This window comes from Muntiacus reevesi, chromosome 2, assembly GCF_963930625.1.
Source record: "Muntiacus reevesi chromosome 2, mMunRee1.1, whole genome shotgun sequence".
NCBI classification, from domain to species: domain Eukaryota; kingdom Metazoa; phylum Chordata; class Mammalia; order Artiodactyla; family Cervidae; genus Muntiacus; species Muntiacus reevesi.
In genome coordinates this window covers 247,065,087-247,082,682 of record NC_089250.1, presented here as the reverse complement: position 1 = coordinate 247,082,682, position 17,596 = coordinate 247,065,087, and the positions used below count along the sequence as shown (strand labels likewise).

Sequence of the window (17,596 nt, the reverse complement as noted above, 5' to 3'; positions counted from 1 at the left end):
GAACTGGGGTTGATGCCCCTTTTCTTTAAAAAAAAAAAAGTATTTATTTTTGGCTGCATCAGGTCTTTGTTGTGCAAGCAAGATCTCCTGGCTCAGGACTTGGGACCCTCAGGCTTAGATCCCTGGAGGTATGTGGGATCTTAGTTTCCCGACCAGGGATTGAACCTCTCCTCTCCTTCATTGGAAGGCAGACTCTTAACCACTAGACCACCAGGGAAGTCCCTTTTTTTTTCTTTTTAAATCGAGTCTTCCCTTGTAGCTCAGTTGGTAAAGAATCTACCTGCAAGGCAGGAGACCCAGGTTTGGCTCCTGGATTGGGAAGATACCCTGGAGAAGGAAATGGCAGCCCACTCCACTATTCTTGCCTGGAGAATCCCAAGGACAGAGGAGTCTGGTGGGCTGCAGTTTATGGGGTCTCAAGAGTTGGACACGACTTCGCGACTAAACCACCACCAAATTCACTTTACAATGAACCATTATAAAGTATACAAATCAGTGGTATTTAGTATATTTGTGATTTGGGGCCATCTCTCTAGTTACAAAATTCTTTCATTACCCCAGCAATATATCCTTTCCATTAAATAGTCACTCTCCATTCCTGCCCCTACCCCCTCACCTTCCATGCCAATACCCCCATCCCCTGATGAGCTGATAACCATTAATCTGCTGACTCCATAGATTTACCTATTCTGGATGTATCACATTAAAGCAATCATATGATATGTGACATTTAGTGTCTGGCTTCTCTCCCTCAGCATGATGTTCTGGAGTTTCATCTAAGGTGTAGCACATATCAGTACTTACTTTTTATGATCAAATAATATTTCACTGTGGGTGCACCAAAATTTTTTCTATCCATTCATTCATTGAAGGGCATTTGGGTTGCTTCCTCCTTTCGACTCTTATGAATTACACTGTTGTAAACATTTGTTTATGAGTTCCTGTGTGGTCCTATGTTTTTGTTTCTCTTGGCTGTAGAGCTAGGAATGGAACTGTTGGTCATATGGTAATTCTGTGTTTAATGTTTTGAAAAACAGACAAGGTCTTTTCCATGGTGGTTGAATGATGCCTTGGGCCTGAGCAGCCCTGCCAAGGGGCCTGTGAACTGAGGATCCCCAGGGTGTATGTTGGCGATAACTCTCAGGTAGGCTGACTCTCTGGAAGGAGCCTCACGTGTCAGCGGTGGAGGGAGGGCATGACCCTCCACTGGGCCTGAGACTCCTGGGTAGGGATGATGGAGAAAATGGGGCAGGAAGACTCCTTGCAACAACTCAAATCCTATATTCCACCCCCAGGGAAGACGTGACTTCAGAGCCAGACCTCCTGCACTGAGATCCTGGCTCTGCCAGGTGGCAGCTGTGTGACCTAGTACAAGTTACTTCACAGTTCCAGGCCTAGTTTTGTCATGCATTAAACAGTGATGATAAGAGGAGCCACCTCACAGGGTTACAGTGAGGTTACAGTGCGAAAACATGAGGTATGAAACCAGAGGCTGGAGAGGGAGGTGGGAGGGGGGATCGGGATGGGGAATACGTGTAACTCTATGGCTGATTCATATCAATGTATGACAAAACCCACTGAAAAATAAAAATAAAAATAAAAAATTAAAAAAAAAAAAAAAAAGAAACCAGAGGCAAGGGGAGCCTGTTCTTGTGTCAGAGCAGGATGTCTGGTTCTCTGCTGGCTTGGGGGACCCCCACCCCATGGGACCCAGTGTCAGGGCCCCAGTGACTGGCTGGGAGTGAGAGCTGGGGGTATGGGTGGAGAGTACAATGCACTGGCAGATATTTGCTAATTCAAACAGCTGAATGTGCTGTTCATTGAGGGACAGGGTGAGGGTCATGCCTGGACTGGAAGCCAAATCCTCTTCTGGAGTTCCAGCTCACACCTCAAGATGGAGAGCCTGAGGATCAAATTTCTCTCCTGCCAGAAACAACCAGGGCAGCTTCCTGATTCCTCTTTGGAAGTTTCCCTGGTGGGGCCATTCCCTCTCCCAGAATCCCAGGTACATGTAAGGGCTCATGAGAGAGAGACTGAGAAAGAGGAATGAGATACCACAATGAGATACCACTACACATCTATTAAATTAATTGAATGTAAAAAACTGATAAGACGAGGTGCTGGTGAGGATCTGGAGTAATTGGAACTCACATATATGGCTGATGAGTATGCAAAAATGGTATAGTCAAGTTGGAAGGCAGTTTGACATTTTCTTTCCAAGTTAAGCATACACTTTCCATATGACTCAGTGAATCCACTGTTAGCTATTTGCATGCGTGCTAAGTTGCTTCAGTCGTGTCCAACTCTTTGCAACCCTATGGACCAGACTATAGCCCTCTAGGCTCCTCTTTCCATGAGATTCTCCAGGCAAGAATACGGGAGTGGGTTACCATGCTCTCCTCCAGGGATTGAACCTGTGTCTCTTATGTCTCCTGCAGTGACAGGCGGGTTCTTTAATTGCTCGTGCCACCTGGGAAGCCCTAGCGATTTACTATTTATGAAATGAAAGCATATGTCCACGGACTTGTCTGAAAATGTTCATAGCGACTTTGTTGAAAATAGCCTAAAAATGCTCAGTCGCTTCAGTTGTGTCTGACTCTCTGGGACCCCATGGACTGTAGCCCACCAGGCTCTTCTGTCCATGGGATTCTCCAGGCAAGAATACTGGAGTGGGGTTGCCATTTCCTTCTCCAGGGGATTTTCTTGACACAGGGATGGAACCCATGTCTCTTACGTCTCCTGCATTGGCAGGTGGGTTTTTTACTACTTGTGCCACCTGGGAAAAAATAGAAGTCACTCAAATGCCCATCAGTGGATGAATGGGTAAAATGTGGCATGTCATATATGGAATCCTATTCAGCAAGAAAAGAGAAAAACTACTGGTTGAATCTCAAAAACGTTATGCTAAGAGACAGAAGCTGGTAAAAAAAAAATGAATTTATATGAATTTTTTAAAAACACAAACTATAGCAACAGAAAGCAAGTTAGTAGTTGTGTGGAACCAGGTTCGGGGCAGTGCGAGGGTGCACAAAGGAACTTTTCTGAGCAAAGGATGCATCCTAAAACTTGATGTGATGATGGTTGTTTGTCTTATACATTTATCCAAATTTATAAAACTGTATACCCATTTCACATCTAAAATGGGTGAATTTGTATGTGAATAATTCCACAATAAAGCTGTTCAAAAAATCAGTTTACCTAAAACTAGTCCTGGGAGTCCACTTTTGGGAAGTATACTGTGCATATCCAGGACTGAAAAACAGAAGCATGCATGCCAACAGGTGCTTTCAGGACGCTGGGGAAGCGTTAGAACCGGGTAGTGTTCATTAGAACGGGCTTCCCTAGTGGCTCAGCGGTAAAGAATCTGCCTGCCAACGCAGGAGGTGTGGGTTCAATCCCTAGGTTGAGAAGATCCCCTGAAGAAGGAAATGGCAACCCACCCCAGTATTCTTGCTTGGGAAATCCCATGGACAGAGGAGCCTGGTGGGCTACAGTCCATGAGGTTGCAAAGAGTCGAACAAGACTTAGTGATTAACTAACAACAACAACAAAACAAAGTGTTCTTTAGAAGGAAGTCTCCTTTCTCAGAGGCAATGGCACCCCACTCCAGTACTCTTGCCTGGAACATCCCACGGATGGAGGAGCCTGGTGGGCTGCAGTCCATGGGGTCGCGAAGTCGGATACAACTGAGCGACTTCACTTTCACTTTTCACTTTCATGCATTGGAAAAGGAAATGGCAGTGTTCTTGCCTGGAGAATCCCAGGGACGGAGGAGCCTGGTGGGCTGCCGTCTGTGGGGTCACACAGAGTTGGACACGACTGAATTGACTTAGCAGCAGCAGCAGCTCCTTTCTCATCCAGAGTTGGTCATTGCAAGCTCAAGGGTGTACTTGTGTGCCATCTGGTGTCTATAGTGGGCAATGCATGAATCTCCATCCTCCCAGCCCAACTTCAGGGGGCTCTGGTTGGGCTGAATACAGTGGGTAGAAAGAAGGGGGACATTTCTCCTGGGAAACCTGATACTCAGAGGGAGGGTCAGAGGTAGGGAGTCCTGGATCTATGAGAAAAGGGATACAACCTCTTATTGATATAAAGAAAGTGCTTTGGTGGAACAAAGAGGCAGAGTGAACATAATTGGTGCCTTTGCATATTGAGATGAAACATAAGATAGGGTTTGGGGGGGCGTGGGGAGAGATGGCGAAAAGGAATTAAAAGTTTAGGGAGAATGAGGTCCATAGGAAAACTAATCATGTTGATGCCCACAGTGAGTTGGGGAATGCTCAGCAGAGGGGATGGTGGGGGTGGAGGGGGCGGCAGCAGTAGCAAGGAGGATTCTGAAAAGCAAAGGAGACCTCCCTGGATGAAGAGGCCATTGGGAGCCAACAGACAAGTTTCTTCTCCTAACATCCTAGATCTTCTGACCCCTTAGTCCTGCTTCCCAGAAATATCCCACAGACCTCTTCATGGATGTGCTGCAATCATGTAAAGTCTGAGCCCTACAATGTCTGCAGAATCACTGAGGATAAAGACAGGCTTTAGCAGACAGTGACTGAGGAACCCGCTCACTTCTCCTGGCCACTCTGCAGCTGGCCCAGGCTCCAGCAGCCCATAGACAAGCCCAATTCTGCTTCCTACAAAAAATGGGGTCAATCACCTCCCGTGGGACACTAAGTGAAAGAGAAGTTTGTTTAAAGGTCAGCGACAGATGGCACTTAGTCTAGGAAGACAAAGGGTGGGAATAGGGACAGTAACATTCTGAGTAGTGGGGAGCCTGGGTGGATGGCGGGGCTGAGATCTGTGCTCCCAGGATCCTGGTGTCCAGGTTTCTGATTGGCCATTTACAGACGGAGAGCATGGCGGCCTTGCTGAGAGCCCTGTGCAAGGTTCCTGAAGCACCTTCCTTCAGAGGGAGAGGAGAGAGACGCTGGGGAGGCACTGGAAGTAAGGAAGGGAAGATGGGGCCCAGGGTCCGGTGGAGTGCTAAGGAAAGTAAACTTCCATTAGTGTTTGCTCATGCAGCTTCCTGGGAAGGTTTATTGACTGTGTCTGAGAAGAGAGGACCCATGACAGGCTTGGGAACATCAGGCAGTCGGTTCTTCAATGCTTGCTGGATGGATAGATGGGTAGAAGAATGAATGAATGAATGAATGAATGGCTGTGTGAATGAAGGAAAAAACTGCTGGCTCCTCCCTGGGCATCTGTGGGCACATCCGGCAGACTCCCACCTGTACTCAAGCCCCCAGCCCCCACCCCCAGATGCAGGGAGCTACAATTCTGTGTGCTTCTCCTTGGTCTCCGTTAGCTCCTGTATCTTCTGGGGTAGGGTCTTCATCCAGAACTGGAGCCTGTGGGCCTTCAGGGCCCGGCCCACTGCAGGCTGTGTGTTCAGCTGCATGTATCGGTCCTCCTGGTCGAACACCGGCCAGTGGGGCAGACCCTCACCATTGGGGTTCCTGCAGACATGAGGGTCACTCTGAGTCCTACCAAGCTCAGATCCAAGCACCCTTACAGGTCAGGCAAGGCAACCAAACAGGGCTTGGGGAATGAGAGGGGAGGTTTCTAGAAGTAGGAAAGAAAGAAACTACCTCCCACCAGAGCATCAGTTCTACAGGGGGCAGGGCAGCCTTTGTTCCTTCCTGACAGAGGGACGCTCTGTAGGTAACAGCACTGTCACCACCCCCATCCAGGTCAAAAAACCAGAGATGGAAAGAGTGTCCAAGAGGATCTTGGAGCTTGGGAGGGGGCCATGCAATGAAGGACATTTACGCTCATGAGTCACCATAGACAGACGAGGGGAGCCCCAGATGGGTTCCAGGCCCTGCCCTCCCCACAATGGGGTTAAAGTAGGGGTGTGGCATCTCACCCATTTCGAGCAAAGTTGGCCCAATACTTGATCATCCTTCTGCTCAGCAGCTCCTCCTCCTCAGTGAGTTGGACTACAGAACAAGAAGACAAGGGTCCAGGTCAGGGCAGCTCAGTCCAGCACGTGGGTCATTCCCCCATCCCCCCACCATCCCAGGCTCTGCCCTGTCATCCCAGGCCTGGGGCTCTGCCCACTCCCCAGGCCCTGTCCTTGCCTAAGCCCCACATATTCATCCCAGCCTCTGGCTGACCTGACACTGGGTTCAACCCTGACCTAGAAGGCTCTCTTCTTCTGACACTGGAAGAGATTTAAAAAATAAATAGGAGGACTTCCCTGGTGGTTCAGCTGGTAAAGAATCCACCTGCATTGCGGGAGACCTGGGTTCAATCTCTGGGTTGGGAAGATCCCTTGGAGAAGGGAACAGCTACCCACTCCAGTATTCTGGCCTGGAGAATTCCATGGACTGTATAGTCCATGGGGTCACAAAGAGTTGGACATGACTCAGTGATTTTAAAAAATAAATAAATAAATAGGAAAAAAGAGGGAAGGGAGGAAGGGGGAAAAAAAGAGAGAGAGAAAGATGCTTTTGAAATATTTTCTCTGCACCCATGCCAGACACCTAAGATCAGGGTGGGGAGAGATGGAGTGTGAGTTCTGGTCTGAAGAGTCCTGGACTCCAAGCTCAGTCGTTTTTGGCTTTCCTTTTCTTCTTCTTTTTTAAAATTCTCTTTTCTTCTTTCTTTTTTTGTACCTGCAGCATGCAGGACCTTAGTTTCCCAACCAGGGATTGAACTTGTGCCCCTGCATTGGGAGTGTGGAGTCTTAACCACTGGACCATCAGATAAGTCCCTGGAGTTCAGTCTTTCCAGCTGTCAGATCTTGGATACCTGATCCTGTCCTCTCTCGGAGCCTCAGTTTCCTCATTGGTACAGTAAGGGTGATTGTCCTCACCCAGAGTGTCAGCCAGCATCCCATGTCCTGGGAACAAGGAGCCCCACCCAGTATGACTCACTTTGCTCATTCCTAAAGAGGAAGTGAACCTCATCTCCATGGTCCGCCTTCACATAGCTCGGTCTGACATTCTTGAAGAAGCTGGACTGATGTTGGAACTCGTAGAAGTAGACGGGGGCGTGGGAACCTGGGGAGGTAGGGCAGACGGGCTGTGACATGGCGGCCCATCACTGGGAGCCTTCCTGCATGATCCATGGTGATGACATAGCTAGGTCCAAAGCTGGATGGAATCTGGACAACGGGGTGAGGGCGTCCCAGGCTGGAGCAACGGCAGTGGGAAGAGCCTGGGTTCAAACTGTGGCCTTGGAACTTCCTAAGGTGTGGTCTTGGGCAAGTCACTGAAGGTCACTGAACTCTTTTCCTCCTCTGTAAAATGGGGTAAATGTCTGTCTCTTAGACTAGCCATGAGGATTTACCAAGATGAAGGATCTCAAGTGCCTTGCACCTGGGGCCCAATAAATATATATGGGTGTTGACCTGGGCACTGGTAGACCTCCCCTGGCACCTGCAGTTCCAAGCTGCCCCCCTGCCAGTCTGGCCTTAGTTAAAGATGTACTCACGATGAAATATTGCTACTTGAAGTGCAGGGATCACAAAAATGTAGTCCTCCATCATCTCATGGAACTGGTTTTGGAGGGTCTGGGGGTCCTCACTGTCCCCTATGTACTCCTCCATCAACAGGTCACCAAACTCAGGAGGCATAGTCTGCCCCAGGTGGATGAGGGACAGTCAGGTTAGGCAGGCTGGCAGGGGCCAGGAGGCAGCAGGGGCAGAGGTGGGGAGATGGATTCTGGGTTGGGATTGGGAACTGGGGACAAGGACCAAGCTCTGGCGGAGGGAGGGGGGAGGTATTGCATGGACAGGATATCTGGGTGATGGGTTCCCCATGCCTTGGGATAGGAAAGGAACCCCTCCCCATGAGGGCAGGTCCACAGGAACCTCACCGTCATTGCTGACAATTCCTTCAAGGCATCCCTCATGGACTCTCTGCTCATTTCCCTCCTGGTGTCAGAACTGTTCACGGTCTGGGTGGTGGGAGAGACTCAAGTTGGAAATAGGATGGGCCCAGAACTATGAAGCCCTGAGAACTTCCCATTGGATGGGCTCCCAGGCACCTGGAGGCTTGGGAGTGGGCCTCACCAAGGGGATGATCCAACTGTACTCATCGTTGTTGACACCAATGATGCTGGGGACAGGTCGAAAGTCTGCAGAGGCCAGCAGCTCCTGGGGGTACTTGGGCAGGAAGACCCCATCCACCAGGCCGGGGATGATCTTGAAGGGCTAAGGATCCTCAAGGTCAGGTTGCAGACACTTTCTGATGCCACAGATATCTTTCACCCTTCCTGGCTCATCCCAGGATGCTCACACCCACCCCAGAAGGTCCTACATCTGCCTCAACATGGCCTGGCCTCAATTTTGTACCTCATCTCCTGTAAGGGAGGCTTACAGGAGGCTCCTGTAAGAGGGCTGTAAGAACACCACAATGCGGAGCCAGAAAAACTTGCCCAGGACAGTGAAGGGTACCCAGGCTTGCCTGCCGCACACCTGATGGCCCCTCCCTCCAAAGCCACATCCATTCAGCCAAACCTTGTTGATGTCCAGAATCTCCTCTTCATTCTTGTGCCGCAGGCAGTCTACCAGGGCCTCTGAGTCAACCTGCCCACAGGCAGACAGGTTGGCCACCATCTGTGAAGAGATTAGGCAGTGGTCAGCTCATCCTTCCAGGTAGGGGAGAGAGGTATGCCCAATGCCCCAGGTGTAGGCTGTATACCCCCAAATCTCACAGAATATTGTAAATGGATTTCTACAGGGTTGAAATTGTCCCAACCTCCCTGTTGCTCAGAGGACTCAGCTGGGGGGGGGTGCCATCCCACTTTCCTAGGTGGTCCTGCCTCTGATGGGGGTCCCAGGGCAGGAGTTCTGTGGGCCACAGAATGCACTTAGCCTCTGAGCTGACAAAGTCCTGTGAATTCTGACCCCTGAGCAATCCCCAGGTAGGTGGCTGTTCCCAAGGTCCTCTGATGGCAGGGAAGTCCCAGTTATCTCCACTTAACAGACAGCATAATGGGCCGAGGGCTAAGAGATGTGGGGAGCAGGTCTGGGCTTTCCATGGGTGAGGGCACTCACTTTGGAGACCTTGTCAGATGAGCTGGCAGTGAAGCCAGGCAGCAGGGCCACCCCACTCTCCATGATGGCGCCATGGAAGAGTCCTTGGGACATGGGGGACATGACGTGCAAAGACACGCTTATGCCACCTGCAGACTCGCCAAAAATTGTGACACGGCCAGGGTCACCTCCAAAGTAGGCGATATTCTGCTGGACCCAGCGCAGTGCGGCCACTTGATCCAGGTAGCCCCAGTTGCCAGTTGCATGCTTGTCTCCAGTGCTGAGAAGTAGCAAGGATGAGGGTCATGAGACTGTCCTAGCTCCATCAGTCCACGTTGCCCAGCCCAGCCCAGCCCCAGACTCACCTGAAGAAGCCCAGCAAACCCAGGCGGTACTGGATAACGACCACCACCACATCCTCAAAGGCCGCCATGGCAGAGCCGTCATACATGGAAGCCATGCCCAGGACAAGCCCGCCACCATGGATCCACACCATCACCTGGGGAATCCAAGGTATAGTTACCATGTGGCTCCCACCTGGCCCTAAACACCACCAGGGCTGCTACCTAAACTAACCACCACTTTGACTTTGCTCACCTAACCACATGGACAGAACTCCAGCAAGACACAGTAGTGTCTTCATTACCTGGGCTGAAGGTGACCCACGTTCTATCAGGAAAACCTGCCTCCCACGTGTAAGGCCTGTCCCACTTACCAAAGCCTGGCCCCATTTCCCCCAGAACCCTCTCCGGGGTGGAAAGAAAAGGGGTGTTTCTCTGATCACCTTACATGCATGCACATTAATTAAGAGTAGTCCATTCTCACTGGCCCAATGGATAATCCAAGGCTGGGGTCTCTGGCCACCTCAAAGTGCAGGCCTTAGGCACCTAGGTACCTGACTGGTCTCTGGGTATGAGTTGGTTAGGTGAGTCCAGGGTCCCTCCCAGGGACACAGTTTCTGACCTCTGAGAGCAGCCAGGGTTCTGTGACCCTGTGCCCAAGGGTCAGCCATCCACGCTGGGTAAGAAGCACTCAGCGTCTTAACAGGATCCATGTGCAGTGGGGCTAAAGTTGATCTTGTCCTTTTCAATCTTCTTTCAGAAGAAACGTCCTCCCACCCCTCACCCAGTTATGTCCTGCCACTCACAGGCAGATTGGAGCCCTCGTGGGAATGGGCAGGTGTGTGGATGTTGAGGTACAGACAATCTTCAGACATGGAGGTAGAAGGCAGGGTCACATTCCATAGTTTATCAGTCATTCTTTTCATGCCGTCAACGTCCTGCAGACACCTGGTGGCCGTGGCAGGCAGTTAGTCCTGGGGCTGTGCAGTAGCTGTAACCAGATCCTGGGCCCCGATTTACTCCCAGCTACCCTTGGTCCCACTTTCTCTGGTCCCCACTTACATGTGATCCCTCCCTAAAGGACCTTTGCACCAAGTTACAGTCCACAGACTCTGGGAAAGCAGGGATGGAGCCCAGTCTTCCAGGGAAGACTCAAGCTTATGAGGGCCTTGGATACTATCCTCCTGAGGCTGAGAAATCTTGACTCTTGAGGGCTTCCGTGAGAACTATTGGTGGCATGTGTTTACATTCACCACCATATCCCTGTACTCACACAGACCTGGAACAGGGGAGTAGCCCGTATTCATGTGCTGCCAAAATGAATGGATTAATTTGTCAAGAGAAGGGCAGTGCGATGTCCTTTAAAAATCTCAAGTCAATCTCTCAGGAAACCTCATCTCTCCCTCAAAGTTTCCAGCTGCAAGAACATTCACACATTCCTTGGTCAATGGCACCTGGCCCTGTCGGTTGGCACAGTGACTATGAAGACTCAGGTCGGCCACTCCTTGGGAATCTACAGTACGTGCTGCTAGAATCAGGAGCTCCTACAAGGGTCAAACCTCTTCCAGAGCCACTTTCTCTGGTGTCAGAGATCACTTGGTACTACTAAAACTTAGCGAGTTACATGTCTCTGCTTGTCCCTTCAGCATGTAGATCTAGCGCTCTTTTGAGTGCTAAGCCCTCAGTCTGGGAAAGTTACTTTGCTCTTTCAAGCTTCAGCATGCTTATCATAAAAATGCATGTGAATATCCATCAAACTCAGAAGGAAAACTGGCTGTGGCTTAGATGGAATAACAACTGCAACCTGGCCCAGAGCTCAAGAGTACCCTCTATACCAGGGCCTAAAGTTCCTGGACCTCCTGCTTACTTGGCTGGCTGGGAAGTCACATCCTTTACACCGCTCCAAGATTCTGGGGGCTCCGGGGGTGCAAATCGCAGCAGCCCTACAGGTGGCTTGGCAAAGGGAATTCCCAAGAAGGTGTGGACCCCCACATCAGCATTCTTCACGTAGACAAGGCTCCCCTGCACCTTCCCTGTGTGTGTGGTCCGGACAGGGCGGGTAGAGTCCTGGCCTGTGGGCAGAGAGATGGACATCAGGGTTGGGTCTCCCCATTCAGCTGCCCTCCCAGACTGTTGATGTTGTCACCTCCTTCCTGTCCTCAGCTCAGCTCAAGGGACACTGATTTACCAATACTTGCTTTACAGATTCCCTGCCTGTAATTCTGCCCCGCCCTCCACTGCCTTTACTGCTCCAGCCTTTTCCATCAGGCTCAGTGAACCTCTGTGGGGCTTGGGACCATGGTTTAGCCCCAGGAGCCTCAAATAGCCATATGAGCTTGATGGGAGTAAAAGTGTCCCTTCCACTCACTGTGTGCAGGTCTAGGAGCAGCAGCAGAACTGTAGGAATCAGACAGACAAGATTCTTGTCTTTCAGGATCTCACACTCCAGGTGGCAAGAATGACATAAAGTATTCTCCAAATAGAGTGATGTCATGAGGAGAATTACAGAGGAAAGGGCAGCCGTGTCTAGAACATTAGAAAGCACAGCCCGCCCTGCTAAAGGGATCAGGGAGCCAGGAAGAGATTAAGAGTCACCTAACACCTTTTGCCTCATTGCAGCCAAGAAAGCAACATGGGTCACCAGCAGCTGTACGGATCCATCAGAGAAAATTTGGCCAGGGTTTCTCACTCTTGCTGGGTCTGCTCAAACTACCATGGTTTGATCCCAAAATACAACCTCAAAATGTGCCGCCAGCATTTCCACTAGTAGGAAGAACATCAGCTTTGTTAAGTTGGACTAACTGAACTTGCTTAAATGGATCGTCCAGCACATCTACTTTATGCAGAAACAACACTAGCTCTTTGAAAATAAAAGTTTAAAAATTAGAAAAGAAAGAAAGAAAGTCACCTAACAGATGGGGAGCTGACATTCATAATAGATAAAAAATTCTATATATAAGAAAGATGACAGCAACATACATTTGGGAAAAGAACGTGAAATGGTGAAAGTGCATGTTCAGATAGAATGAGGAATACCAATAAATAGCTCTTACACAAATGAGGAGATATTTGTCTCAATTATGCTAAGAGAAACACATACTGAAATCTGAATGTGATGTCAGCAACTTATTTTGTCACAGAAAGCAAGACAATCAGACATTGTATGTTTTCTATTGGAAGTCCACTGTACCACATATGAAGCAGTCTTGCCCCTAAACAAAAAAAGGCAAAATGTAAAATCTGAATTTGATCGAGACTCTAGAATATAAACGCAAATTTACAGGCATACAGGGGGCAGAGAAACAGTTAAAAGACACCATATCAGCAAAATTCAAACTCTGTTATATGTGGAATTTAAAAAATGATACAAATGAACAAAATAGAAACAGATTCACGAACACAGAAAACAAATTTATGGTTACCAAAGGGAAAAAGGGGGAAGGGATAAATTAGGAGCTTGGGATGAACATATACACACTGCTAAGTCACTTCAGTCGTGTCCGACTCTGTGCGACCGCATAGACGGCAGCCCACCAGGCTCCCCCGTCCCTGGGATTCTCCAGGCACACTACTATATATAAAATAATCAACAAGGACCTAGAGCCCTTGTATAGCACAGGGAACTCTACTCAGTATCTTAAAATAATCTGTAAGGAAAAAGAATATGAGTATGTTTATCACTGAAGCACTTTACTGTACACCCGAAACTAAATTAACACTATATGTCAACTATACTTCAAGAAAACAAACAAACAAAAATAACCCAAATCCCAACTCTGGGATTCTCTCCAGAACAAGCTGGTTTCTTCAACACAACAACAAAATTACAAGGAAAACAGAAGCGAGGCAGAGAAGGAATCTGAAGATTGGGCTTCATGAAATACTTCAAAAAGACAGGTAATAATAAACGTTGGAAAGGATGTGGAAAAACTGGAACCTTTGTACATTGCCGGTTGGAAGGGAAAGTGCAAGTGCTCTGGAAAACATCCTGCAGTTCTTCAAAAAGTTAAACATAGAGTTACCAAATGACCCAGCAATTCCACTCCTAGGTATAAACTCAAGAGAATTGAAAACATGTCCACACAAAAACTTGGGTGTGGATGTTCATAGCAGGATTATTTATAATGGCCAAAAAGTGGAAAGAATCCAAATGTCCATCAACTGATAAGTGGATTAATAAAATGTACCATATGTACACAATAGAATATATTATTCAGCAATAAAAAGAATTAGCAAACATTCTACAACATGGATAAACCTTGAAAATAAGCTAAGTGAAAAAAGCCAGTTCTAAAGGACCACATATTGGATGATTCAATTTATACAAAATCACAATTGGGATATTCATAAAGACAAAATGTTGGGGAAAAGGGAAATCAATGTGGTAAACTCCATAAATATACTAAAAACCATATTAAAATATTCATTTATTTATTTATTCAGCTGTGCTGGGTCTTAGTTACAGCATGTGGGCTTTAGTTCCCTGTACTGTGCTTAGTTGCCCAGTTGTGTCCGACTCTTTACGACCCCATGGACCGTAGCCCACCAGGCTCTTCTATCCATGGGGATTCTCCAGGCAAGAATACTGGGTTGCCATGCTTCCCTCAGGGGATCTTCCCAACCCAAGGATTGAACCCAGGTCCCCCGCATCACGAGCAGATTCTTTTTTTTTTTTTTGAGCAGATTCTTTACCATCTGAGCCACCAGGGAAGCCTAAACATACTGAATTGAGTAGCCTATCCCTGCTCCAGGGGAATTTCTAGAGCCAGGAATCAAACCAGGGTCTCCTGCATTGCAGGCAAATTCTTTACCAGATGAGCTACCAGGGAAGTCCCTAGTTCCCTGACCAGGGATCAAACAAGTGCCCCTTGCATTGGGATCATGGAGTCTTAGTCACTGGCCACCAGGGAAGTCCCTACAAACCATATTAAATGCTATGTGAATTATATCTCAAATCTGCTACTAAAAAAAGAAGCACAGCTACCAGTTCTTAAAGTATGAACCTTATATAAATCATAGTTTTAAAAAAATGCCATAAATATCATGAGACAACATGAAAAAAGAATGTTTGACTAGATGTTTGATTACATTAAGAAATTATGAGAGATATATACCTTTTCTTTTAGTAGGACATGATTAAAAAAATTTACAAGTGATATGATGTCTGGGATTTGCTTCAAATAATAGTGCGAAGGAGAGGCGATAATCCAAACAAAACTAAGTTGCCCAGGTCTTGATAACTGTTGAAGGTATACTGAGTCTGCTATATTATTCTCCCTACCTCAGATGGGGAGCCCTGCAGGGCTATGTGACCTCAGGCAGTCCTGACCCTCTGTGCCTCAGGGTGCAGGGAGGTATCCAATCAGGCTCCCAATTCCTCTGGTGCTATCTCCACTGGTTCCCACCTCCCTGGCGCCTTTCTTCCTGCAGGCTCAGGTTCTGTCTACAGAATTTGGCAGATCTGAGCCTGGTTTCATAATAAGTGTTTGTTTTTTTTTTTTTTAAAGAAAGAAAACAAAAAACAGCCTCACATGACTGTACTAAGCTATACCTATTAGATTTACACGGATTAACATGCTTGATGACACATAGTGTGGGTGAGGCCAGATCAGCAGCTATTCTCACGCTCCACAGAGGGCAACTGAGCAATGCCTTTTCAAGTCAGAAGACCCACCATTCTCCCAAGGAACATGCTGCTCTCTGGTTCCTGGTGGGATGTAATGTCTATCCATGTAATTCACTGCCTCCACCAGCCCCTAATGCTCGTTGTTCGTTATAGCAAAGGACAAAACCTGCTAAAATATTCCTGACCAGAGGCTGGTTACATTGAGGATGCTTACTTCTTGAAGAGAAGCCCTTACATTAAAAAGTAAGAAGAAGTTCTACCACGGTGGGGTGTGGAGGTCACTCCTGGGGTCAGGAAGTGAAAAAGCCAGAGACCAGAAAGGGAGGCAATGGGTGACCATTTAGGTGAAAACCAAGGATGCATGCACACACCCATTCTTGGGTGAACTCCTGGGCAGTGTGTGGAAAGCCCTGGAGACCTAGATGGTCCCTGTCGAAAAGCTAGGACTGGGTAGGACAGGAGAGGGACAGACCCACCACCTGTACTTATCAATTCTTCTCCTCTGAAAGCGGGTCCATCCCAACACAGCAACATTTTTAAAAAGAGGCCTCAGCCAAGCTTAGCAGATTGTGGTGCTGGAAGATTCTGGGGACCTCTTAGAGCCTGGTCAGCAAAGGGGTAAGGGTGGAAGCCCAGTGGGGTGGGCCACAGGGGAGTCATGAGTGTGGACTCTTCCTGGGCAGATTGGACTGGGAGTGGACAAGATAGCCAAGTGTCACAGGCAGAGAACCTCTGAATTACAGGATCACAGAGTTCAAGAGCAGGTACAGGAGCTGGGGCTGTGCCCGGGTACTGTGCCCACATAGCCTAAGCTACTTATCAGTAAAAGCCACTGATAAGGGTGGGCACAAAGAGCAATTACCTTTGCCCTGAAGGCCAAGGCATACCCTCACCAAGGGTGGGTGCATGGGGTGAAGAGGATGTGGTAGTCTCTCCTGCTAGATGTGGCTGCTGGGGATGGGGGCCTCTGTAGCCTGAGCCAGTAACCTTGCCTACAGTTCCATGGAGAGAGGCTCAGAGGCTGTCAGGACGTCCCTCTGGCCAAGGGTGCAACGCTCAGAGCCAAAGGGTGGCAGGAAGGTATCATTATTGTTGATGTTATCACTGATCAGCTCCAGCTCCACCATGAACACTTGAAGGGAAATGTTCCAAATAACTTTCCACCCCGTCCGGCTGCGTCTCACAGCCCCTAGAGCCCGCTTGCCCCTAAGCGCAGCTAGACCTGGGGCAGGCCAGACTTTCTCTGCGTCTCTCGGGACACAGAGATGCGTGGGATGACGGTTCTGGTACTGTAGCTCCAGCGGCTCCCACCTCCCCGACGCCAGTGACCGCTTTCCCACCCCCACCCCCACCACCCTCACAGTATCTGCAGAATTTGGCCAAGTCCTACCCCGGTCCCTATGTCGCCCTGCGCGGGAGCCTCACCCTGGCCCGGGACGAGGAGAAGCAAGAACCCGAGGACCACGGAACTCAGACGCAAGCGAGGCCCGTCCGGCTTCATCGTGAGCTCAAAAGTCTTTTCTGCACTACCGGCGAGCTCGCAGCTTTTCATCAAGAGGCTGTGCGGGGACTCGACCAGTCAGTGCCTCGCCCAGGCCTGGAGTTTGGACTGGGCAGGGCGTAGGCGGGAGCAAAGGTGGGTTTGGCAGGAGAGTGGGACTAAACGGGTTAAGACCAGTGGCGGGCAGTGGCTAGCACAGCCGCTTCCCTTCTGTCTGGGTCCCCTTGGGCTTCCGTCGAAGGGGCATTGAGGCTTCTGCAATTCCTCCGCAGTACCAAGACCCATCTCCCCAAACTTGCGTTCAGCGTCCCTACAGTCACCGGCTGGACGAATGTGGTGCTGGGCGGGGCGGGGAGCGCGGAGAGGGAGCAATAAGCTGTAATTGGGGAAACCGGGAGCGTTTCCTTGAGGAGGCGCACAATCAGAATTCCCACTGACAAGAGATATCAAAACGACTTTCGTTCAGAGGGCAAAGAACCGCTCGAGTAAAGGCAGGGAAACGTGACTGCCCGTCATTGCAAAAACTCCTCCTTGCTTTCAGGTATCGATTTCCTGGGTTCACCTTCATCCCCTTATTGTCTCTGGTCTGAGGGTCTTCCGTGAGCCCCCCGCCCTATTCAGCAAAGGTCCCCCTTTTGAAATGCATACCTGATTGTGGCACTCATCTTAAGGACAGCCTCAACCTCATCTCGGGTCTTTCCCTGTCCCCAGCTATCTCCAAAATCGAGGTCAGTTATTTATCCATTGGACAAACATTTAAAGAACGTCTGCCGGTCCGCGTGCTGGGGACTGGGGGAGCACTCTCGGGCCCCAGGTGCAGCTGGAGCTGCAGGTGCGTGTCCGGGAAGTTCCGAAACGCAGTGAGCCGTGCAGGGGCAGACAGAGGCAAGTCTAGGCAACTGCCCAGCCTAAGGGGCAGGTTTCTCGGAGGAAATGATGTCTGGCTCGATCTCATTCGGATATTCAGTGCTCCAGCCTTATCCTGCCGTGCCCAGGACCCTCCCGGCTCGCACACGTGCTCCCTGCTCGGTGCCTCCGAGAGCGCTATGGTGCCTTGTTGGAGCGCTCCATATATTCATGGGTCCGCGTGGAGAGCGCGCAACGGCCACCGTCGCACCCATACCCCGGGAGGAGCCCGGGCCGCGCCG

At 49.4% G+C, this 17,596-nt stretch overlaps 1 protein-coding gene across 2 annotated transcripts; it reads right to left on the bottom strand.

Moving 5' to 3' along the window:
- Positions 1-5,006: 5,006 nt before the first annotated feature.
- On the bottom strand, positions 5,007-17,547 carry CES2 (carboxylesterase 2). Of its 2 annotated transcripts, none has more exons than XM_065925479.1 (12): positions 17,097-17,547; positions 11,189-11,393; positions 10,128-10,269; positions 9,346-9,479; positions 9,002-9,260; positions 8,462-8,560; positions 8,015-8,155; positions 7,819-7,899; positions 7,435-7,579; positions 6,876-7,001; positions 5,864-5,936; positions 5,007-5,453 (listed from the first exon to the last, which is right to left on the bottom strand). In XM_065925479.1, the coding sequence occupies exons 3-12, from the start codon at positions 10,245-10,247 to the stop codon at positions 5,267-5,269; spliced, it is 1,365 nt and encodes a 454-aa protein (XP_065781551.1). In that variant the 5' UTR covers positions 10,248-10,269; positions 11,189-11,393; positions 17,097-17,547; the 3' UTR covers positions 5,007-5,266. The 2 variants fall into 2 exon arrangements, with proteins under 2 accessions (XP_065781551.1, XP_065781552.1); XM_065925480.1 differs by lacking the exon at positions 17,097-17,547 and adding an exon at positions 16,373-16,463.
- Between the last annotated feature and the right edge of the window lie 49 nt (positions 17,548-17,596).

Coding starts and splice junctions, on each gene's coding strand:
- CES2 (XM_065925480.1), bottom strand. CDS start 16,448: ATGAAGCCGGACGGGCCTCGCTTGCGTCTGAGTTCCGTGGTCCTCGGG. Junction 5,937..6,875: donor CCTCTTTAGGAATGAGCAAA/GTGAGTCATACT, acceptor CTTGTTCTGTAG/TCCAACTCACTGAGGAGGAG. Junction 5,454..5,863: donor GCCAACTTTGCTCGAAATGG/GTGAGATGCCAC, acceptor TCATGTCTGCAG/GAACCCCAATGGTGAGGGTC.